Source organism: Taurulus bubalis (assembly GCF_910589615.1).
Source record: "Taurulus bubalis genome assembly, chromosome: 16".
Taxonomy (NCBI): domain Eukaryota; kingdom Metazoa; phylum Chordata; class Actinopteri; order Perciformes; family Cottidae; genus Taurulus; species Taurulus bubalis.
The window spans coordinates 13,908,059-13,931,973 of NC_136604.1; the positions used below are offsets into that span (position 1 = coordinate 13,908,059).

Consider the following 23,915-nt stretch of genomic DNA (forward strand, 5'->3'; position numbering starts at 1 on the left):
ACCATAATGTCCACGTTTTGTCTCCTTTTCTGCATAGTATAACTTTTTGGCCTGGAATAGAATACATTGTATTTTCTATAAATGGTCAAAAACATGCAAATCAAGTGCTATGAATCTTGAAGACAGATGTTTTTAACCGTTTTGCCTTTTGACCCCGTAACATGAATCATGTATATTTGTGACCCTTTCTCACACATTGCATGTGGGATTTTTACTTGGCAGATCGTTTAAATTATCATTGATTCACTCAGTGATTTTATTTGTCAAAGTCTGAAGAGACCTCTATGTCAGGAACCACTGCTTTAATACTGTAAGTGGTGGAAGCTTATATATATATATATATAAATATATATATATATATATATATATATATATATATATATATAAATATATATATATATATATATATATATATATATATATATATATATATATATATATATATATATATATATATATAAATAAACGTAGTGTTTGACTTTCTGTTGGCTTTTGTCTTTTTTTGGGAAATACCGTTAACCAAATAGAAAATAGGTAACCAAGTGGTGGAAGCTTTATAGCTATAAAGCTCTTCTATTTGTTTAACGGTATTTTCCCCCCAAAAAGACAAGCCAACAGAAAGTCAAACACTACCAACATTTAATTTCCCACTGGCGTTAATGTTTAATTAGCGGGAGAAAACCAAAGTTCCCAAAGGTTATTGTATACGGTCACAGGACGCGCATGCGCAGACAGGCGACTGTGAACAGAGATGGCGCTGCCCAGAGGAGCTCTCCGTTTAAACCAGCTGGCCATTAGCCGTAATTTCTACAAATTCCCCTCACATGTCGGTGTCCGGTCGTTGTCAGACAACGCGTCGTCTCGCCCGGTACCGTCCAGTGCCCCAGAGACTGTGGGCGACCATTTAATCTACACACAAGAGCACTTTGCATTAAAGGAGTCCCTCAGAAAGGTAACGCTGACGTCTTCTGGATGGCTACATCGTAGCAAAGCTTCCACGTTACCTTGAACAAAAAGCTGGGTTATTGTTTTGTTCACCTGGCGACAGCTGGATATTTTAATATCTGTGTGTTGTTTGAAAGCAGAAGTGTTATTCCACCTAATGTAACTGTAGGAAGCAGGATAATGAAAGTGGGTGATGGGTCACTAGTTGGCTTGTTATGTAGCGTTGGTTTATATAACAGTGCGTAGGAGCCTCACTAAATGTTTGCGTACGTTCAAAGGAGGAAATGCACGTAACAAAAATCTTGCGTACGGCTGCCAGTGAGCTATTTAATCCCCAAATCAACCTGCAAACTTCCAGCTGGTTCAGCCTCACGACCCTCCCTCGACACGCCCACATCAACCAGAAGTGGTCAAGGCAAAGTCCCTTTATGTATGTTGATGCATAGAAGTGAGCTGCTGATCAGTGGGTCTTTTAAAGTGAATGCCAGAGTACCTATTGCGCAACATAACACATCACGAGTCTCAGTGTAGGATACCATTTAAAGAAACAAAACTAAGTTGTATAGATGAACACAATTTATTTACTTACAAGACTACGATTGATAATGAAGGATGTGGAGTAATTGTACGAGAGCTGTCACAAGCTTTCTTTCCACACTTTGCTAAATTACACGATTTGCCAGGTGAGGTGACTGGAGAAGGTGTGTGACATCACCAAGTTTACTCCTCTGCTCCAGATATTCTTGCATGGGATAGCTGATAACAGTTTGTCTGTGCATACTATGCTGTATCTGTCACTGTGGAATAAACCATAAACAAATCAATAAAGTTGTGTTCACTGCAGAGACTTGATATATGAAAATTCATGTCGTAGTTGGTGATGTATGCACTGTATACGAAGAAGATTATTGAAAACTGATGACGCTCTGTTCTGCAGTTCTTGAACACTATTTGAAGTTATTTCAAGATGATGATGATTTCATCAGCTGACCACGAGCATCAGTGGTCCGGCCCTCTCGTCTCCTCGTCTCCTCTGTGCTGAGGAGAGCGCTGATAAGATATTAAGCAAAGTTTGATTTAAAGTTTGAGTTGGTTTATATCTCTTATAATTGAAATGTGATTACATTTAAGTACACTAAGCACAAATAACACTGCTGGTTTGACTGTTTATGATACAGAGAATATATTAGTGCAAAGTAATGTGTGTTATGAAGTGAAATAAAACGCAAGCGGCATCATTATATCTATAATGATGCCGCTCGCATTTCATTTCTACAGACCACCTCCCCATCTGCCTCTCTTAGGCCCCGTTTAGTGCATACGCTGTGGTTATAAATGAGGCCCGTGGACTGTGTTGGTATCTGTAGAAGCTGCTCTGTATATTAGCTTTTGGCGATGCTACTACTGTTGGGTAGAGGTATTAGAGTATCTGTAAACATCCTCAAATATTGTAAATTTCAAGCGTCCATGTTTTTTTCTTTTCTGTTCACCAAGGTGATGTGAAATTGGTGAATAAAGTACAACGAGGCAGAGCGCCAGGTACACTACTATATACTTTCCTCATTCAACAGCAAGAATAAAGAGCGGAAACATGATTCAGTTCATCGTAATATCAATGTCCACATCTACCGGCATCAAAACAGGAAGTCAGTGAAGTAGTAAAGCAAAGCTTTTCTAGTGACGCGTCTCGGTGTGATCTGTTAGCGAAACAGTACTAGCTTGTGTAATAGTGTTGCATGTGATGACCGTGTCGACTCCCCTACTCTCCATATTTAAACCATTTCCCTCTCTGAAAGTCAGGTCAGGACACATGAGTCATGTGGAAAGGTTTCTGGTACCGCAGGGTTTGCTAATTGATGGCTTTTTGTATGAACTACCGTAGATGAACATTGATGGTGGCTGGACAACTGAGGATGCAGATTCCAAAATGTTCAGGAGGAACACAGATTGTGTAATATGGGGAAAAGGGATTCCCACTTTATTTTGTACAGTATACACATTATAAGGATTTAAGAATATTTTTTTCCGATCTGAACCCAAATGGTGTTTTGTTGTTGGAATTCTGTGCTAGCCACAGTTTGTCCATAACGAACACCATGTTCAAGCATAAGGTGGCTCATAAGTGTACCTGGTACCAGAACACCTTAGGCCGGAGATCAATGATCGATTTTGTAATCGTATAAGCTGATCTGCGGCCGTATGTCTTGGACACTCGGGTGAAGAGAGGAGCAGAGTTGTCAACTGATCACCACCTGGTGGTGAGTTGGATCAGATGGCGGGGGAGTCGGCTAGAAAGACCTGGCAAGCCCAAACGTGTAGTGAGGGTGAACTGGGAACGTCTGGCGGAGGATCCTGTCCGGGAGGTCTTCAACTCCCACCTCCGGAAGAACTTCTCACAAATCCCGAGGGAGGCTGGGGACATGGAACCCGAGTGGACCATGTTCAAAGCCTCTATTGTGGACGCGGCTGCTCGGAGCTGTGGTCGGAAGGTCGTCGGTGCCTGTCGTGGCGGCAACCCGAGAACCCGGTGGTGGACACCGGGGGTGAGGGAAGCCGTCAAACTGAAGAAGGAGGCCTTTCGGGCCTGGCTGGCCCAGGGGTCTCCTGAAGCAGCTGACGGGTACCGGCAGGCCAGAAGGGCTGCATCTGCGATGGTCGCGGATGCTAAAACTCGGGCATGGGAGGAGTTCGGGGAGGCCATGGAGAAGGACTTTCGGTTGGCCTCAAGGAAGTTCTGGCAAACCATCCGACGGCTCAGGAAGGGAAAGCAGGGGCTACCCCAGGCTGTTCTCAGCAGGGGTGGGGGACTGCTTACCCGGATTGAGGACATTGTCGGGCGGTGGAAAGAGCACTTTGAGGAACTCCTAAACCCGGCCAACATGTCCCCCGGAGAGGGGGCAGCGCCGGAAGACTTTGGGGTGGTTTCACCCATATCCCTGGCAGAGGTCGCTAAGGTAGTCAAAAAGCTCCTTGGAGGCAAGGCGCCAGGGGTGGATGAGATCCGCCCTGAGATGCTGAAAGCGTTGGACATTGTTGGGCTGTCTTGGTTGACACGCCTTTTCAGTGTCGCATGGGGGTCGGGAACAGTGCCCATGGACTGGCAGACCGGGGTGGTGGTTCCCATCTTCAAGAAGGGCGACCGGAGAGTGTGCTCAAACTACCGTGGCATCACACTGCTCAGCCTCCCGGGAAAAGCTTATGCCAGGGTGCTGGAAAGGAGGCTCCGACCGCTTGTCGAACCTCAGATTCAAGACGAGCAGTGCGGATTCCGTCCCGGTCGTGGAACAGTGGACCAGCTCTTTACCCTTGCAAGACTACTGGAGGGGTCCTGGGAGTTTGCCCAACCAGTCTACATGTGCTTTGTAGACTTGGAGAAGGCTTTCGACCGGGTTCCTCAGGGGTTTTTGTGGGGGGTACTGCGGGAGTATGGGGTGCCGGACCCGTTGGCACGGGCCATCTGGTCTCTGTACACCTGCAGTAGGAGCTGTGTTCGTATCCTCGGTAATAAGTCAGACACGTTCCCGGTGGGTGTTATATCTAGGCGCAGCCAGGGGGCGGAGAGGATCCGGTTCGGGAGTCTCGGGATCGCCTCTCTGCTGTTCGGGGATGATGTGGTCCTGTTTGCCTCCTCGGATTGTGACCTCCAGCATTCACTGGGGTGTTTTGCAGCCGAGTGTGAAGCGGCAGGGATGAGAGTTAGCACCTCCAAATCTGAGGCCATGGTGCTCTGCCGGAAACCGGCGGATTGCTCCCTCCAGGTGGGGACAAACTGCCTACCCCAAGCGAAGGAGTTCAAGTATCTCGGGGTCTTGTTCACGAGTGAGGGTAAGGTGGAGCGGGAGATCGACAGACGGATCGGTGCGGCTGCAGCAGTAAAACAGGCGCTGTACCGGTCCGTCTTGGTGAAGAGGGAGCTGAGCCGGAAGGCGAAGCTCTCCATTTACTGGTCGGTCTACGTTCCAACCCTCACCTATAGTCACGAACTCTGGGTCGTGACCGAAAGAACGAGATCTTGGATACAAGCGGCCGAAATGAGCTTCCTCCGTAGAGTGGCCGGGCTCAGCCTTAGAGATAGGGTAAGGAGCTCAGACATCAGGGGGGAGCTTGGAGTCGAGTCGCTGCTCCTTCGTGTCGAAAGGAGTCAGCTGAGGTGGTTCGGGCATCGAGTCAGGATGACTCCTGGACGCCTCCCATTAGAGGTTTTCGAAGGCACGTCCAACTGGCAGGAGACCCCGGGGAAGACCGAGGACACGCTGGAGGGATTATATCTCCCGGCTGGCCTTGGAACGCCTCGGGATCCCCCAGAATGAGCTGGAAAGTGTTGTAGGTGAGAGGGAGGCCTGGGTCGGCCTGCTGAACCTGCTGCCACCGCGACCCGACCCCGGATAAGCGGCTGATAATGGATGGATGGATGGATATTATTTTTTTCTCCATTTATTTGCTTGATATAGATTGAAATAATCTGGTGTAGAAATTATCAGAAATTCTCTCCGGTGGAGCCTTAAGGCAAGGTGAACTATTCCTATTTACTTAGATTTATCCAGTATGACTGTATATAGTACATTTTTATTTGGGACTTTTTAATTGGTTTGACTATTTCCTTAATGCTTCAGCAATTGTAGGTTGTAAAGATTTACTCTCCTGAAATATGTTTTTTCTCCCAGGTTTTCCCCCTAAAACTCAGTCTCCCTCGCCTTTTTCGGTTATGGTGCCGGTTTTTATTTTTGTAAGCTCAATATCAATGGCTGCAAACTATAGTCCTACAAATTCAAAGCGGATATTTGTAATCAGCATGACTCATTTAGGATACATATTACTAGACAGACTTTGGAGACAGAGACTGCAAAAATTGCAAGTGGCTAATTTTAAGCAGCCGGCAAAGCTGTGGCGGTAAATAGGGGGACGCTTGTTGTGTGACTAAACCTTCAAAAGGATGCAAGGAGGTTGAAAATAAACTAGCACTGGGAATAATGGGAAGGATGAAAATATGAAAAGGAAATGCAGAACAATATGTTGGCTGTGCAGGAAAGGGAACTTGAGGCAGCATGGTTTATTAAAGGAATTCACTAGAGGATAATGTGTGTTTATAGATGGTACACAAATGGGGTTATAGGAAATCCTTTAGTGACTGCCCAAGGTCAGTTGTTGGGGAGTGTGTAGGGCCACATCGACTGGTGTGTGTGTGTGTGTGTGTGTGTGCTGACTGGTGTGGTGCTCATTTATAGATGAAACGACTTCCCATCCAAAGAAATTAGTCGGGGTTCCTGTCTCCCACATGTACAAACCACCAAAGCATGTGTGAGAGAGGAAGGTCAGCTTCTGCCATTAAGGAGCAAAAATATATTCCCTCAACGCTTCTAGGAAGAGGCTCCTCATGTGCTTTTTGCTTGGTACTTTATGGTGGTTCAAACTTTTGCTAGTTGTTGTCTCTTGTCATGACTTGCTGTGAGTGAGAGGCTGGACAAGCTCTTCCTCTCTGCTATAGAACTGTAAACACTTTATAATGCACTGATGTGATACATTATACGTTTGAGTCCTGCATTAGGAGTATACTTTCTTCTTCATTTACATACGTGTGTAGTTCATACAAAACAATAACCAGCTGGGAATGTCTGTTGATAATCTAGCGAATTATTGACACACATATATTAATATCTTCTTTACATTGAATACAGCTGCCAAATCTCTATCGCCTCATAGTAGGACGATTTGTCATACAATTTTCCAAATCTAATTGACAAAGTGTCTTGATAATATTGTATAATATGTAAACTTATGAATCCCAGTATATTGAATATAGTATATTGAATACTTTGTATTCTATAAATATTTAAAAAATACCTACATTGACACAACAGTTTGGGTTGGCGCTAGGAACCTCTTTATGTGGCGTGCCAGCGGAAAAACACTCCAGACTGGACATTGTGCAAGACCTGACCGTGTTCTTGACCCTGTCCCACTTGGCGGTTCAGTGATGTGAAATTGTTCCGGTATGCAACACAAATGGGCCACAATCGAGATGAAGGATCACTCCCATGTGACCTTTTTGTTTCCCTTTTTTTGCGGGAAAAGGGAAACAAAAAGGTCACATGGGAGGAAAGGTCAAATCCAGAGGAGGGAAAGGGAGGGATGACTAGCTGCGGAGCTAGTCATCCCTCCCTTTCCCTCCTCTGGATTTGAACTTTGAACATGGATGAGTTTATTGCAGGTGAGGGGTCTTTTATACTGCTTGGTCTTGTGTTGGATGTTATGTAAGCTCACCTGATTTTCATGGATTCAGGCCCAAGCATGCCCCCCATATATCTGTTGAAAGTAGTGTCTGTTTTCTGTTTTAAGCAGTAAAAACATGATTTCCATGTTTTCTATCTGCCTCATATACAGATACTCCTCAGCCAATGCGTTTTTCTTGGCTTGTTGGGTGGTTTGGGTTTGTGTGTTTTGGAAGGACGAAATGAGTGTGCATCACTTTTTGCAATCCTGGAAAAAAACCTTTGGATTCTTCTTCAGTACTTTGTTATTATAGTTTGAATGGGAAAACACACAAGATTAGTCTCGTTCATTGCTGGTTGTGCTTTCACTGGCCAGCAGAGATTTAACCAAGTCTACATGAAAGAATAGTCAAATAGCGTTTATTTTCCACAATCCAGATTATTGCACATGGCTCATTTACTATAACATTAAGGATCATTGGCCGAAACTTGAATTTGATGTTTCCTCTTTATGTCCCATGAGATACCTCTTTTGTTCTGATTATTACTTTTCTTCGGCTTTGCCCACCATTTAGAGCGTATTGTTCTGAGCAGAGAAACACATTGGAGCAGATTGTCATGGCTCTGTTAAAACCATGGCCCATGGAAGATGTTTGTGCATTAAAGTGAATAACACCGATAGCGAAGCTGTTGTAGATGTTTATAATATGTTTGCTAAGAAGTGCAAATCCAGTAGTTGGAGAACATTTTAATTTGAACTGAAAAAGCATTCAGCATGAAACGTAGTCACAGCTCATATGTTTTATATATTTATTTGGTAATTTATTTGATTCAAATGGCAGGCACAGTACTTAATACCAACACAAAACTGTTGTTGACATCATGGGCACTAAAAGATTATTTTTAGAAAGCCTTCTATTAGGGGCAGAATTGTTCAAAGAATTGACAACAAAATACCACACTATATATTTGCAGCCTATTCTCTGTGAGTTCCTGGAAAAATTGCACCCAAAAGCGTCTCAAACGTTTCATAAGTGCTTCTCCAGCTGTGGACCACTTCTAGCTCCTTGAAATGAATCACGGCATCAATGTTCACTCATTCTAAAGTGAATTTCAAAGCCAGGTTGCAAACTACCAACTCCGTGCACACCACAACCATGGCACTGGTGATGCGCTGTTAAAGCACAATGCTGCTGGAATATGGTGACGAGAGGCAAATAAAAGCTTCTCTCAATGTTGAAGAACGTTATGTAAAATTATGTAAGATTACTAGAATCCATTTGTTCCTCCCTTATGAATGAATAATTGTATTTAGTTCTGATAGAAATGAGCAGACATCTGGCACATTTGGAGGTATGTGAAGTTAATAAAAATCCGCCAATTAACAACATCCACATCCTATATAGTGAAAATCATTTGTTAACAAAATTAACACACTGTTTCTTCTTTATGTTGTCTTAATATTAAATCAAATAAAAAGCCATCCTTCATTTTCAGGCAGCAGGGTATCCCAGGCTTTGCGGCTCAATAGATGGAGTGGCTGCTAACCAAGAAGGAATTCCATTAGTATGGGTTTCAGTACTGAGCTTTATTTTTGCATGCTGTGCTAAATATTACTTCAGAGGATTTTCTACCCTGCCAAGAATAAAAGGATGGCGGAAACACTGAGTCATTAAAATATAATAAAATATTATTTCAAATAGTTGGATGGATAAGTTTGTGAATATCAGCCCAATATTTGCTACTAACCGCTCAAGTTTAAAAGTCTCTGGGTCATCCCTTTAAAAACCCATATCCCAAAACCCCAAGGCTTTATTGGACAACTTTACCATTTTGTGTTACCAATATTCACTAAATTCTAGAAGTGTCTTGTTTTAAGCCCAATTTGTCTGCTCCCAAATGTCACAGAATGGGATTGAGGTCAAACCTCTGAGTCTGCAGCTTTTCATATTGTGTATCATATTGTATATCACTAGCCAAGCCTCGGTTTTCAGTAGGGGACTAAAAAAGCGTGCACATATAGGAAATGGCATGTTATGCATGCTGTCATTGTGTTTTGCATTATTGTAGATTCACCATGTATTACATTTTTCCAGCCTGCTCTCTATTCATTGATATATAATACCTTATTGTGCTGTCTGCTAGAGATAGATTACATGGACTTAAGTAGAAATGTGCAATGCACAGCAGGAAACTCGTAAAACAGTCAGTGTATGTTTTCACTCATAATGTATATGTCATTGTGTCGCTTATGAAACAGGGAATAGAAAAGCAAGGCTCTCATTTGTTGTTGGCATCATGATAAGGAAAAAAATGCAATATGTGCTTAAAATTCACCAGAAAAAAAATGATAAAGTTGATTTTATGCCCACTATTACAAGTACACACACACATTAACAGATCATATCTCTGTTCTGTTGTGTTTGTGCTCTAGATCATCGACCAGGAGATCAACCCCCACGTCGAGCAGTGGGAAGCGGAACGAATGTTTCCAGCCCATAAAGTCTTCAAGATCTTAGGAAGTGCTGGCTTTCTAGGAGTCAACAAACCAGTTGGTAAGAGTGTTTAAAACAAAAGTAGCACATTCATTTTCATAAACACGCGTTTGGGTGCTGAGTCACCACTCCTGTGGTTGTGGAGTTTTTACATGACGTTGCTCATTGGAATGAAAATTGGCATTTGTTTGGCCACCTGTATCTTTGTCAGGTCTGTAATTGACTAACAGTAAATGCTGGACATGTTTCAGCCCCCGAGAGCCTGAAAAATAATTTAGGATTTCATAAATGTGAGTGATTCTTTTGTTTTGTTTTTAAATCCGAGACAAATGACATATAAAGGTTTAATTTTTCTATTGGGGTTTTATGCGTTATCTCGAGCAGAGCGATTAGGGAAAAGGTCTGTTTGATTTAGATACCCAGAAGCCTTTTTATTTTGTGGGATGTTTGTTTTCTCTGAAAAGATCTAAGGAGATAATAAGCCTGCTGGGAAATGATAATAGCCGTCATGTCAAAGTGCCAAACTCAGTGCACCTTTCGTGCTGTTAGAAAGTAATTTTGTCTGATTGTGTCTTACTGACAACATTCAGTTTAACATGTTAGACTTAACTTTTGTATATTTGCCCTGCTTTTAACATTTTACTTGCTTTCTTTTAATACATTAACCTGGATGCCCTAATCACCTGTCTTCATAATATGTGTTTTTGTGACATGCTGTCTCTGTTGCCTTTACAAAAATGATAAATCTGTAATTTATCTGTGAATTGAAAAGGCCTTACTTTTAAGGGTACCATTTTTTTAAATCCAAGAATACATAAGAATAGCAAGTTACTCAGAATCAGACGTGGTTAGAATCAGCCTGAAGGGATTGGTGGATCAAAGTGTGTCCTGCTGGACCATCTCCGCTTCAAGGAGCATGAGGCATTTCTTTTTCACAGCTGGATTAATTTTCCATTCATATTCTCTCTGTTAGCCATGCATTACATTTGGTCTGGTTTAGAAATGTTCCCACCGTGATGATGGCTGCTGGTGTCACAGCAACATCCTGCAACAGCTGTCTGCTCCACTATATCTTGTTTCCAGATGTGTACCCAGCTGCGTCACTGCTGGGATGAAGGAGGGAGCGGGATAAAAGCTGTACAGTACAGGACCACAAAATAGTTGTGATGTCTGATTCATTCTGAATGTATAAAGGGATTTGTGGGAAGTATTTGACTTTCCGAGGCAGAGATTTAGAATGTCACAGTTATTCAGTTATTCACGCATTAAATAGATATTTCTCAAATAATTCACAGCTACTCATCTTGGTCTCGGTGTGATATTATCACTGTGGTAAAACGGCTACTATAGCTGTTCTGACATTTGACGCTGAAAAGAACGAATCTATGAACAAATATTGTTGAACAGGGAACTCTGAGGAGGAGGACTGCACTACAGGTCTGTAGGTCAAAGAAGAGGGAGGGCGAGGGAATTACAATGTGCTGAGTACACAAGGCTTAGGTATTAGTTGGCAGGATTAGAGACAAGGAGCAGCGCATGCAGTGAAAGACTGTGTGGAGACGCATTGTATTATCAGGTGGTAGATTATCTTGGTTAAGTATATAGAAACAACGTCAGGGTTGACATGTTTCAGCATGCAATTTAAACTGGCCTTGCATACTTGCAGTACAGTATCATTTACTTGGTCTAGTCTTTAAAACTTGGAGTGAAAAAGACGGATGCTCAGTTGCCACACTGTGGAATCGGACTCCCGCCGATATTTTTTGCTGCGTTTGGCTTAATATTTGTAAGAATATAAGGAATAACCAAAGCTGCCATGGTGTTATGTCTTCAGGAAAGTGTACAACTAGACGTGGCTTTGCTGCAGAGCTCACTAATGAAGCTGGCGCTCAAAGAATTCTGCACTGGGTTAATTGATTTAGAGGCTGGTTAACAGGAATGTGGTAGGTTGTTCAATAGAAATGATTTATCGGGTAAAATGGGAGAAGAACACAAAGCCAAATGCATAACAAGACAATCTCGTACAAAAAAGAGAAAGTCATGTGATAAAACATCCGCAAATGTTGTGAGATTTGATAACCTATTCATAATATAAACGTGAGATCACACCAGCCAACCTTATTCTGTCTTGTTGGAAGCGAAGAGGTAAACTGCATGGAAAATAAGTGAAATTATCTCACCTCATAGCTAGGATTGGGATACAATTCTGAATATGCATTGTTTTATGGCAAATAACTCTAAAATGATCCATTCACAAGACTAAATTACTTGATACAGTGTATTTTAATTTCTCAGTAAACCTTAAAAGTGCCATGTTTTACAAGTCATAATGTAAAACAAATGTACTGTCAGGACTTAAGGGTTAAGAAGACGAACCAGTTATTATCCATCTCTGTCTGATTCCAGTGAGGTTTCTGAGCCTTTAATGACTAAGTGTGCTCCTCCGACGTCCATAGGCATCGATGACTTAATATCGGGGAAAACTGAGTACTGGGAGAGTGGACTTAATGGATTTATCCTCGGCAACAAAGTTGATGTTCCTGTTGCCATCTTTTGAAACTCGGCATGTCCCTTTTTTTTATTGAATCCACTGACAAGAACACTCAACACTTATTCTCCACTCTTTTTCCATGCACAAGGAAAAGCATTAGTACCTTCAAAACAGGAGAACGGGAAGTTTTCCTAAGGCAGGGATGACCTCTGGCTCCCTGCCTGCTTTCCTCTGCTCTGAGAGAGAGGTCGCAGTTCACACCATGACAACGGCCTCTTGTCTCCTGCCTGACAGAACCTGGCAGCCTTCCCGGTTTTCCCTTTAGCGGAATACATTTCCTGTTTAGATGAATAAGCTGTTGGAGAGACTTGTCTGTCCAGGCTGTTTCCTTTCTCACAATTTCTAAAAAACTACGATACATGCATTACAATGGCTTGTGTGTGTCTTCAAATACATTACTAACGCAGCGACTTCTCCCATTTTATCGTACATGACACTGTTATGGTGACACATTCACTCAGGGATTGAGTAATAGAATAATTGTTACACAATTGTCACGGATCCAAGATTATGACGGTGATTCATCGGCCCTCTTTCCCATGTTGTCACCCTCCAGGTAGAAGTGGTTTTGTCATCAGGGCGCTCGTGTTGCATTCATGGGCACATAGAGCAGAACGCGTACTCTCTTCGGTGTTACCATTGTCTGCTTGTGCTGCACCTTTAAATTCTCTCAAGCTATATCCTTCCATACAGGCTTCATATGGAGCTCCTCCTGATGAGAACCTATATGCTGAGGAACATCTGGTGTTCAGAAGAAACATGTGTATAGAATTGACATTTGTGACAGAATTGTGTTTGTTTTTCTTCTGCTTGCTTGTTCAACCAGACGGCCTGCTGTTTTGCTTAAAGTGGGATAAACCTCGGTGCTTCCCTTAGTCCACATTATCCACCACAGGGCTTCCAGTGCTCAGAGACTTATCGCTGCACAGCTGCACCTGTTTCCTCTTATTTTTGGCTTCCCCACTCTCCTGTTTGCCTGTCCCACTATATCTCCTTTTTTCTCTGACCCATTTACTTTGCCCTCTTTCTTTTTCCTCCCTGTCTCTCTCTGACGGTCTGCCAGATGGTGCTTTCCATTATTTGATAACTAGTCTGACAAGTGATATTAAACCACTTTGCTTGAGTGCCTCCATGTGGTAAATTTGCTAATAATTATTCATTGTCCGTCAGTGCTAGTATCCATCACCCAGTCAACCCAGCACACTGTATTTAGTCATGGGAAAACTGAGCATTGACTATTTCACAAATGCTCCATCTTGTTACTTTTGGCTGACAGGACATTAGAATTAAGGGATTTGTCCTAAACGAATAACTGTCATGTTACATTTGTTAGACCGGCAGTAGATCATGATTTCCAGTTTATTGTACTGAAGAAAAAAAACATACATTTTCATATCGTTTGAAATGATCTGAATGTGTGTTTGTTTACCACAAACAACTTAAAGTGGAACGTAGTATAAAAGTGAGAACATTAGCCAGCTCAGTCCATGAGTAGTGGAACAAAATTGCCTTTAGCTTTAAGTATATTATTGTAAAAAAGAAAGCCTATTCATTTCATAAAAGATGGTGCGACTGATGATGAAAGGCAAAAGCAAGAAAAGAAAAAGAGAAGCATCTTTATGAGGATAACTGGTCTTTTAAACATGGTTTATGATCCACCGTTCAACTCCATTAAGGACCTAAGGTCTTGGCAAATGCCTCCACTGTCAGAATGAAAGAAATAGACATCAATTTTGGACTTTTTCACTAAATGGGTTGTTCAAAAGATGAAACTCAAGTTTGATATGCTAAGCAGAACCGATGAGATGCCACTGAGGTGTCAGTGACCCTTATCTGCATAATGCTGCTGGTCTCTCAGCAGTACTTTTTACACATAATTACAGATAGCACAATTAATGGTATCATCCTGTAAATAATTGAGCTCATGCCCTGGTGCCAACAGATACTTTCAGAATAGTATGCAAGTAAACACCAGTGTGTACAGAAACATATTAGGCAGGGATTTCGACACAGACGACAGGAGAGATGGAAGAGAGCTGGGGTTGGTGGATGAAAGGCAAGTGTAAGGGGACTGGTGTTGTGATGAGGCTTATTTATTCCAGGTGGTCCACCATTGTTGCTTCCTCTTTCAGCTGAGTAGTGAAGGTCCACATCTATAATCTAAGGTTATAAATGAGAATCCACACAATGTACAATGAACTGTCGGTGTCTTTTGTCCTGTGCAGAGTATGGAGGCCTGGGTCTTGACTTCAGCTACAGCGTAGCAGTTTCAGAGGAGCTGGGCAACATTCGCTGTGGAGGCATCCCCATGGCAATCGGTGTGCAGACGGACATGGCTACTCCTGCACTGGCCAGGTACAATCCCATTAATTCTGGGGTAAATAACGGAGCATGCGCAGTATTGATTTAAATCCACTGATATTTGTCTTTTGTGTAAAGTTTGCAGCTTAGATCTACGTGCACCAGATCCAGTGTTTTCTCTATTCCCTTTCAGCAACTCTTTGGTTGTAAATCAACATTTTACTAGCTGCACTAATCTCCTTCCACCTCTGCCTTTTTTTTCATCAAAAGGACAACAACTAGTCGGGGACTAGGGAGACAATTTCTGCTTTGTGTTCACTAGAGTCACTCGTAACAGAGCTGGAAAACATTTTCAAACATCCACCTTACATGGGCCTGCTTCATGTTGTGGTGATAAAAGGTTGCCTGTATTGCTAACCCTGCCAACAACTGTATTCCCCAATTAGCTTCCAGATAATTTTATTGTGTTTGACATATGAGTTGTTAAAACCAACGCAAAGTCCAAACAAAGTAAAAAAACATCTTCATTTCAGAAATGTTCTTCATTGTTTGGTCCAGCTCTGCAGAGCTGACCGTTTCCTTTTTTCAATCATCTTTAGCTTGTGTTTATTTTCCTGAGGTTTATTGGTCTATATACAGAGAATGATTATTTGAACAGCTGCGTTTGTTAACAAGCAGTAATTTGCACTCTCTGCACTTAATGTGATGCAGTTAGAACCAATTTTATACTGCTACGAATGCTATAACGGGACGGTTTATAGCTCTACTGTTTCTACTGGTATTCCTGTCTACTGCTGAATAAAAGAACCCAATTCTACAAGGATATCACCTCTGGAGGCAGAGGGTTTTTACTGTGAATCAATTATAACAGGTTCTGCTGCACCATCTGCTCCGCTGTGTAAACAACTGAAGCTGACGTTTACTGCTGTATCTGAGTATCATCTCAGGTACCTTTTACTATATTCTGTGTCAAATATATTTGACTTTAATGTTGGCAAACTTATACAGATGAAGATAAAACTCTGACATGCAGAGAATATGAGCTCTCTGATATATTGGCCAAATATTTTATGGTTCATGCCCTGTTTTACTGACGTGGTTGATGTTGTAGACAATATGGCCTTTTGTCCATCCTTTTATCAAAGTTATACTCCCTAGAGAGTGTATGTGTATTGATATATTTAGTAATTGTTTGTCTCACCCATGTTGGACCTTGGCTTGTTCTGTGATATCAACCTGCTATGAACCAGCTGCTGGTGGCAGAATACATAATTCAGTGACATAGACAGTTTGAGTCTCAGGAGCTTAATTAGGGGATTTACACTTGATTGCAACACCGTCTTAGTGCTAAGAGAGCATCATGGAAGCTTTAGGATGAGACTCCCTTCTTTGGTCCACTGAAACTGTAATTGCCTCAAACATGGCAGTGTGGTTTCAAAGCACCAAACGATCTCCTGCTCTCTCTTTCTGTAGTTGCAGTGCACAGTTTTAGAGTTTTACCCGACTTGTATCAGCCGCCTGACGATCATGTTTGTATTAGCTGTAAATGTAGAAGTGTTGTAGGAAATCGACAAACAATGCTCTTAGATTCCCCTTAGTGTGAATTTTGTAATTGCTAATTAATACGTACAAACATGCTTGTATTTCTTCGTATACGTGTGCAGGTTTGGTTCAGCAGAGCTAAAGGAAGAGTTCCTCCTTCCCTCCATCACGGGGGACAAAGTGGCCTGTCTCGGAGTTAGTGAAGTCGGAGCCGGCTCTGATGTCTCAAGTACGTCTCTCCTTCATCATCTTCTGGTCATTTATTATCATATAATTTCCCTTCAAGCTCCTTAAGGACCATTTTGAATGAACTCATGCTGCAGAAATGATTGAGCAGCAGTTTTACAATCAATTTGGCACTGATATTCTCTCAGGAGCAAAGGATGGCATGATGAATGTGAAATACTGCATATTGGCCTACGTTCACCATCGTCAGATTTCACTACTTTTTGCTTCCTTTTTCTGGATTAGTATGTATTAGGTTTGAATACGCCAGCTTTAGACTCCCAAATCTTTTCATTTGAGGGGCCAAAATTGCATTTCTTGGATTATTCATCTGTTAAAACTTTGCATTTAACCTTCTGTCCTTACACTTAACTCCCATTTTTTCTCACTCTCTCTCTCTCACTCTCCACCCATGGACACACTCCACCACACATCAATTCAGGTATCCTGACCAAGGCAGTGAGGAAAGGGGATGAATATGTGATCAACGGGGGAAAGATGTGGACCACCAACGGAACCCAGGCTGACTGGATGTGTCTCCTCGCCAACACAAGTGATGCGCCTCCGCACAAGAACAAATCCCTCATCTGTTTGCCCATGACACTGCCAGGTAGGTCTGTTAATTATTTGTTTCCTGTAAAAGCAGAATTGTATTTGTTTTGGACAAAAAGACCAAACATTAGCCAAACAACAGGATTTTCTTTCTCTCTACAGAATGTATCTGTATCCGTTCTATTAATAGAATCTGTTATTATTTGTGTGCCTTTGCCAAGATAGATGCACGATGACGTAACTGCGTCTTTCCCTACCCTTCCCACTGTAGGAGTACACATCGCCCGCAAGATTGATAAACTCGGTATGTGGTCATCAGATACAGCTGAAGTGTTCTTCGATGACGTTCGCGTGCCCTGCAAGAACATCATTGGCCAGGAAGGCATGGGCTTCACCTATCAGATGCTTCAGTTCCAGGAAGAGAGGCTCTGGGCCGTGGCCAATGGTGAGTGAGCCTTTCTTTACAGTTCGTCATTTCTCCCTCCCACCAGAGCGTATCCAGTAATCAGACATCATCGTTCGTGTTATTTACTTTTCTTTTTCACTTAATCCTTCACCCTCCAGTTTTTCACCAGATCTCTTCTGGCTCCTAAAGATCTTAACTGTAAATTGCCAGTTTATTGTATTATGGTATCATTTCCGTTATAGCTTCCAAGAATTAAGGAGTTCAGGTCACATAGTTCAAGCCATTAATCTTCTGTAAAATAGTTATTTGCTTTTGATTTTTGAAGTAGCAAGCATGCATCAATATTTCCTTTGGCAGAACTTAGGAGAAAATGTTAAGGAGAAGTTAGACTTCAAATTCTGTTACTGATTCTGAAACTGATGCGTCCAGCCTGGTAAACCTTTGTGCATCACCATATATCAGAGACACAAAAGACAAGCACTCACAGAGAGTAGTAGTAGTATAATCTTCAACTACACAGAATCCAGTTCAAGATTCTCCTCATCACCTACAAAGCCCTTCACAACCCCGAAACCCCTTCATACCTCTCTGCACCGACATGCGTACACCCCAACATCACATCTCCCGACGCCAACCTCCTCACCCCCTTACTCTGTCCAAGCATCGGACCTGGGGAACAGAGCCTTCTCCATTACTCCATCCGTCATTCGCCACTTTCGAAACAGCACTTAAAACTAATTTATTTAAATCTGCTTTTACTTGTGATGCTAGTTCAGTATGTTTTTGTGTTGTTTCTTGCTGTCATGTCATCTCTCTTGTTATATTGTTGTTGCTTCTATTATTTGTTTTTACCATGTAAGGTGCTTTGAGTACCTATTTTTTAAAGCGCTATACAAATAAAATGTATTATTAGTAGTAGTAGTAGTAGTAGTAGTGAGGTCATATCTGTCTCTCTATCGTAACATCTCCAGTCGTGACCATGATGGACAACATCATTCAGGAGACCATCCAGTACACACGGCAGAGGAAGATCTTCAAGCAGCCCATCCTCTACCACCAGTCAGTTAACTTCAGGTTGGCTGAGCTGCAGACGGAGGTCGAGCTGCTACGCTCCCTCCTCCATCGCGCCACAGGTGGGATCCCTTTTCATATACAGACATTACATAACGGAAATGAAATATTAATGTTTGGTATAGGGTTGGCTGCATTTGGATGACTCTGTTCCCGCTTAATAATGTCTTCTGTTTTTGGCTCAGAGCATGGAGGCTCACAGAATGAGTATAGTGGTGATAGAATCATCGCAGCACTCGGGTTATCTGTGTTAATGTGTATGTTTGTAACTTTCTTTGTGTAGTGTTTTTTTTCTCTCCTTTTAACTAATTACAAATGTATTGCCGAACCTTTTTGCTAGTATTAATATTATTTATTAGTAAAAAATAACATTTATTTCCAAAATATATATTTATCTACCAGAAAACACCTTTGACAGATTATGTTTTCCTTATAAGATAATGTAGATACAGTTATTCCACATTCAGATATTGCATATCCATAATACCCTTAAAGGTGAGGAACATACAGTATATGCTTGGATTTGTATGTGCAGTATTTTAGGAAAGTCTTCCCAAATGAAAGGATGCAGCTGTCTGTGTGGCACTTAAGACTAATGTCTCAGTAGCAAAGGCCACAGTTGACTTGGCGCTGTAAGAATGATGCGAATGTCAAACTAGTCTTGAGTGGGTCATTTGTCCATGTACGATGCAGCAGGTTGGTTTCAGAGATAGAGGACAACATTCAGGCTGGGGACCAATGTGGTTGATTAATGTTGATAAGTGATAAGTTAACAGTGAACAACAATATGTTTGACTGCTATAGATGGAACAGTAATTGTTAGCTTTAGCAACTAGATTGCCAAAGCAAAAAGAATTTCATGGATGAGTTGCATGAAACTAATGATTTTCACTCCCTGTTTTTATTTATGACTTATTTATTTTTTTAAGCGATATTTCACAATTGTTCAAGAGCTATGCTAACATAGCATTTTCTGTTTTCCAATGCAATTATATTAGTTAATTGTTATCGTGTTCATCGATATTTGATTCTCAGAGAACATAGATATTTTTTTTTGTAATGGAGCAATTTGGAGTTAAGTATCTTGCTCAAGGACACTTGGATTTGGACAGGGGGAGACGGCGGTTCAAGCGATTGATGGCTGGTTTGCTCAACTAAAGTACTGTTGTTTCTGTGTGTACTGGCATAACTTCAAAACCCACAGGCTTGGCCACTTGAAAACTGGCACATGCACAGCTCCTCCAAAGTATATAACCATGTGCTTTACACTGCAGTGTTTGTGATGTGAATATGTGGGTGTGCATCTGGCGGGCGGATGTTCAAGGTCTTGTGATTTTCTCGTTGTGTTTGTAACCAGTCCAGTGGCCAGCAGCTTTGATTGAATTCATCTAGCTGGTCCAATTCTCTTGCCCAGAAACAGAACAAAGCTTTTAAATCGGTTTGGCGCAGGTAGATGGTCACGCGCAGAGACACACACGCAAAATTCTTGCAGCTCACACATGTTCCTTCAGAGGATACCTTGAATCAAGGCACCAGTGACTCTGAATCCGAACCACATTTGTTTATGGTCTTTGTGTCCCTCGCAACATTCTTTTTAATTCCCTTTTATCCAACGGGACCTTTTTCAATCTTCCATGCTTGTGTCACAATGTCTGTCCTTCTTTTTTTTTCTTTCTGCAGCATTGTACATTAAAGGCAATGATGTCACCAAGCTGGCATCCATGGCTAAATTAAAGGCGGGCCGCCTGGCCAGGGAAGTGGGGGACAGCTGTCTCCAGTATTGGGGAGGAATGGGCTTCACCAGTGACGTGCTGGTCAGCAGATTTTACAGGTGAGGGTGGTCAGAAAAAAGGTTTGTGACATAGAATGTCTCTTGTTAAGGGATCTGGTTTTGAAACAACATAGTCTCCATCCGTGATTTATAGCAAATACCATGATTTTCAATTACTTTCAGCCGTGTGCACTTTTAATTTTTTTGTATCTCGTCCAAAATAACAAATATCTGTCCGCAAAGCCATGACATAGCAACACCAGTCACTCGTGTGGGTTGCTAGCCAACTTTGAATATTTCGCTGCCAACTATGCTTTTTGTGAGAGTATAACATTTCTATGGTAGAAACAACCGCACCAGTTGGCAGGAGCTTGATACAGCTTATGGTAGATGTATGAGGAAGTTAAATCAGATTGATGGCATCTACATAAACATAGCATGTGATCAAGTAATAATCATTCTTTAAGACATGCAATTAGTCTGTCTCCTGTTGGACCGATTCAGAATCTGTAGACTTTTTTTTGACACAGTGCTGACACCTGCTGATGGAGCATATATTGCAGATGAACAAGGGGTTCAGGATACACAATGTTACAATGTTGAGGGGGAAAAAATCATTGCTGCAATTATTCAAATGAATTGTGATGATTGTTACAGAGAAAACACCCGTTTGTATTAACTTTCTCCTTTCCACAGAGATTCCAGGTTAATATCAATTGGTGGAGGGGCTGATGAGGTCATGCTGGGAATCATCTGCAAGTACATGGACACACTACCCAAGCAATGATGCCATAAACATCTGCACCAGACAGACTGATGGATGCTGCTCCACTGCAGACAATGAGCCAATTCTTCCCAATAAATTGCAAAACACAAATCACCTAAGTGTACTTGACATATTCGAGGAAGTTAGACTGTTATAGTAATTTGCCTTTGATTGTTTTAACTGTATGTGGTCTGATCAGCTCAAACACGCAGAATGATTAAGCTCCTTTTGTTCTTGTTTTTCAAGAGCACACAGCAGCCTACAGTTGAATTGTGTTATTTGTAATGAGTGAGATTAAACATTTTACAGACTAAATCTATTTTTATAATAGTATTAGTAAAATGTGTGTAAAAATAACATGTGTAAAATAAATATAAAGCAAAGATGTTAACATTGTATTTGTCATTGACAAATTTCTAAAAGGGTAAAATATCATTTCAGTTTTAATGTTTGCAATGCATTCTTTTAAAGTAGCACAAATACTGGTCAATTGCGACCATAAAATTTGTTTATTTACATTTTAAAAAAACAAAAAAAATTTACAACCAAAATAATACAAAGAAACACTGTTATTCATGAATGGATGGCAACTGCTGTAACACATACATTCATTCTTAAAAGCAAAAAAAGATTTGCTTCAAGTAGCATTCTATAACTTAATTACTTAACACAACATTGTATTGACCGATTTGCCAATTCATCTCTTATCACATCTCAATGTGCCCCCGACTGCATTAAGGTTTTTGACACAGTATCTTCTACAGTTGTTACACGTCTAATGTTATGTCTCTTCTCATCCAGGTAAATTGGGCCAAATACTGTCCATGTCTGCATCAAGTATACAAATCCTACTTCACATGGTCGTTAATCGTCTTTGACCCAATTTACTTACTTTTCAGTCACATAGCATCAGTAGGAGTTATTAAATGACTCAATTTGGGGGATTTTATTCATGAAATACTAAGATGTGGGTACATGTACAGCTGAGACACTTAACAAACAAAAAGATCCCTGCCTCTCCCCATCAACATTGTGTGGGTCTAGTTTTGAGACTCATCGGAGTGGCACAAACTGCTGTGGTTGATGAAGGGGAGTTAGGAGGCCAAGTCCAACAGGGCCCACTTATCACCTCAGCTTGATGAACCAGTACAGGATAAAGAAGACGAAAAGACAGAAGAGCAGCATGTAGCACAGCAGTTTGGTCTGACTGCCTCTGGAAAGCTGCTTCACTCGGCCGATAGTAGCACCAAGCAGGCCGCCTGTTGAGTCAAAGTCTGTGTCCTAATGCGAGAGAAGGATACAAAGTTTAAAGTCCAGGCAGACCAGTAAACAAATACACTGTAAGAAGCACTTCCTGGGTTTGAAATACTGTTATATGCAAGTACAATTGTGAGGCACTATAATCATAATAACTATACTCTACTACACTTCAGAGGGAAATATACTGTAGTTATTTTTATGCCACTTTGTTTATGACAGTTATATATCATTAAAACACAAAACTATTATCATTCTCTCCAATATGATAAATTAGATTAAAAAAATACCCAGCAATACATAAAATGTAAAAGCAGCTTCCACCCAACCAGCTGCAACATTAAAATAAACACATAATACTTAGAATGCTTTTACTGACAACACTTGTGTACGTAAGGCTTGTAATAAGCATTTCTTTACACAGTATTAGTACTTAGTTAGATAATCTTGAATAACTTCCCCACCACTCATGTTTAGTGAACGGTTAGTAAGAAAAGAAGAAACTTGCCATATCGTCCAGCATTGTATTCTGGTATTTGACTTCCGCTCCGATGTCGATAGACAGCTGTGAATACCAAGTAACAATACATCATATTACATGTAATACAACCACATATATTTTGTAGTATTCAACAGAAATTAAAAAATCATAACGTAGCGTTACATTCATTAATATAACGTACGTGTTTCAAAGCGCTGACTTTCGCTCTCAGTCCCTCCTGTAGGTGTTCATTTTCCTCTTCGTGCACACTGTATCCACTTGCCACATAATTGCCAGGGCCTCCTTCGCCTAACAAAAACGATAATTAATACTATATTAAAATAATTGATCTCCACAAGGACCATTGATGTACATATGGTAACAACATTAGCTAGAAAGCAGGTCAAGCATGAGCTTAAAACCAAACGTTTGTCTCTTACCCAAACCGGCGCGCCTCATCTCGACCCAGTGAAGTTGTCCGGTGGTTTAACGTTTAACTTTGTCACGTTTAACACAACAAAGTCTGACCAAATGAGCTATAAATGATAGCTAACGTTGACGAGGTATCTGTGGCGAGCTTGTACCACAGACGTTAGCACAACAGCACAGGCCACGTCATCATACGGCGGCCGACGAGGACAATCCTTCGACGACAAGCGCGAAGCGTTAATGCAGACACAGATAAAGCATGCATAAGCGGAAACACTGTGTGTGTGTGTGTGTGTGTGTGTGTGTGTGTGTGTGTGTGTGTGTGTGTGTGTGTGTGTGCGTGTGTGCGTGTGCGTGTGCGTGTGTGTGAATATTCAATATTCAATATTTTTTTTACATTTGTTTGCATTGAAAAGTTTGCATTGGAAAATACAGGTAATGGGGGAAATACAGGTGAATCTATTTAAATAAGCAAGTGGACCTAATTCACTCTCAACAGAAAAGCTGCAGCTGAGTCTGGGCCTGGAAATGTTATAAATATTTGCTTTCACAGCACGTGCCGGGCCACCTCAAGCTTATCCAATTAAGGATCACTGTGGGTTGTGGTTATATTAGTGTTATTGTACCTCCACAATGTTCAAAAATCTATCTCAATTAGGCTTGGTTAATTGCAACACATGGCGAGCCTCTTCAGTGACACCCCCCCGTGACCTGCCTAAACAGTGGGACCAGAGAGACGAGTGGACTGGTCATATGGTGCGTTGTAGAGAAGTTGAACCTGGAGACGACTGTATGGTACTTCACTGGCCCATCATTGTGAGATTATATAGATGTTGTAATATGTGAGCCATATTGTTCAAAGAGTCCTAATTTGTTGTTGAAGTCTCGATGAGATAACTATTCCATGGTTTCCT

At 41.4% G+C, this 23,915-nt stretch overlaps 2 protein-coding genes across 2 annotated transcripts; one reads left to right on the forward strand and one right to left on the reverse strand.

Annotated features, from left to right (window-relative positions):
* Positions 1–751: 751 nt before the first annotated feature.
* LOC306748597 (putative acyl-CoA dehydrogenase 6) lies at positions 752–21,212 on the forward strand (the record flags this gene model as incomplete). The annotated part of the gene is made up of 9 exons (XM_079231783.1): positions 752–952; positions 9,589–9,709; positions 14,426–14,555; positions 16,166–16,272; positions 16,711–16,878; positions 17,092–17,265; positions 18,198–18,359; positions 19,978–20,128; positions 20,765–21,212. The coding sequence occupies 9 exons, from the start codon at positions 752–754 to the stop codon at positions 20,853–20,855; spliced, it is 1,305 nt and encodes a 434-aa protein (XP_079087909.1). The 3' UTR covers positions 20,856–21,212.
* Positions 21,213–21,330: 118 nt separating this feature from the next.
* On the reverse strand, positions 21,331–23,150 carry bet1 (Bet1 golgi vesicular membrane trafficking protein). The gene is made up of 4 exons (XM_079231833.1): positions 23,013–23,150; positions 22,775–22,881; positions 22,600–22,656; positions 21,331–22,115 (listed from the first exon to the last, which is right to left on the reverse strand). The coding sequence occupies exons 1-4, from the start codon at positions 23,029–23,031 to the stop codon at positions 21,960–21,962; spliced, it is 339 nt and encodes a 112-aa protein (XP_079087959.1). The 5' UTR covers positions 23,032–23,150; the 3' UTR covers positions 21,331–21,959.
* Between the last annotated feature and the right edge of the window lie 765 nt (positions 23,151–23,915).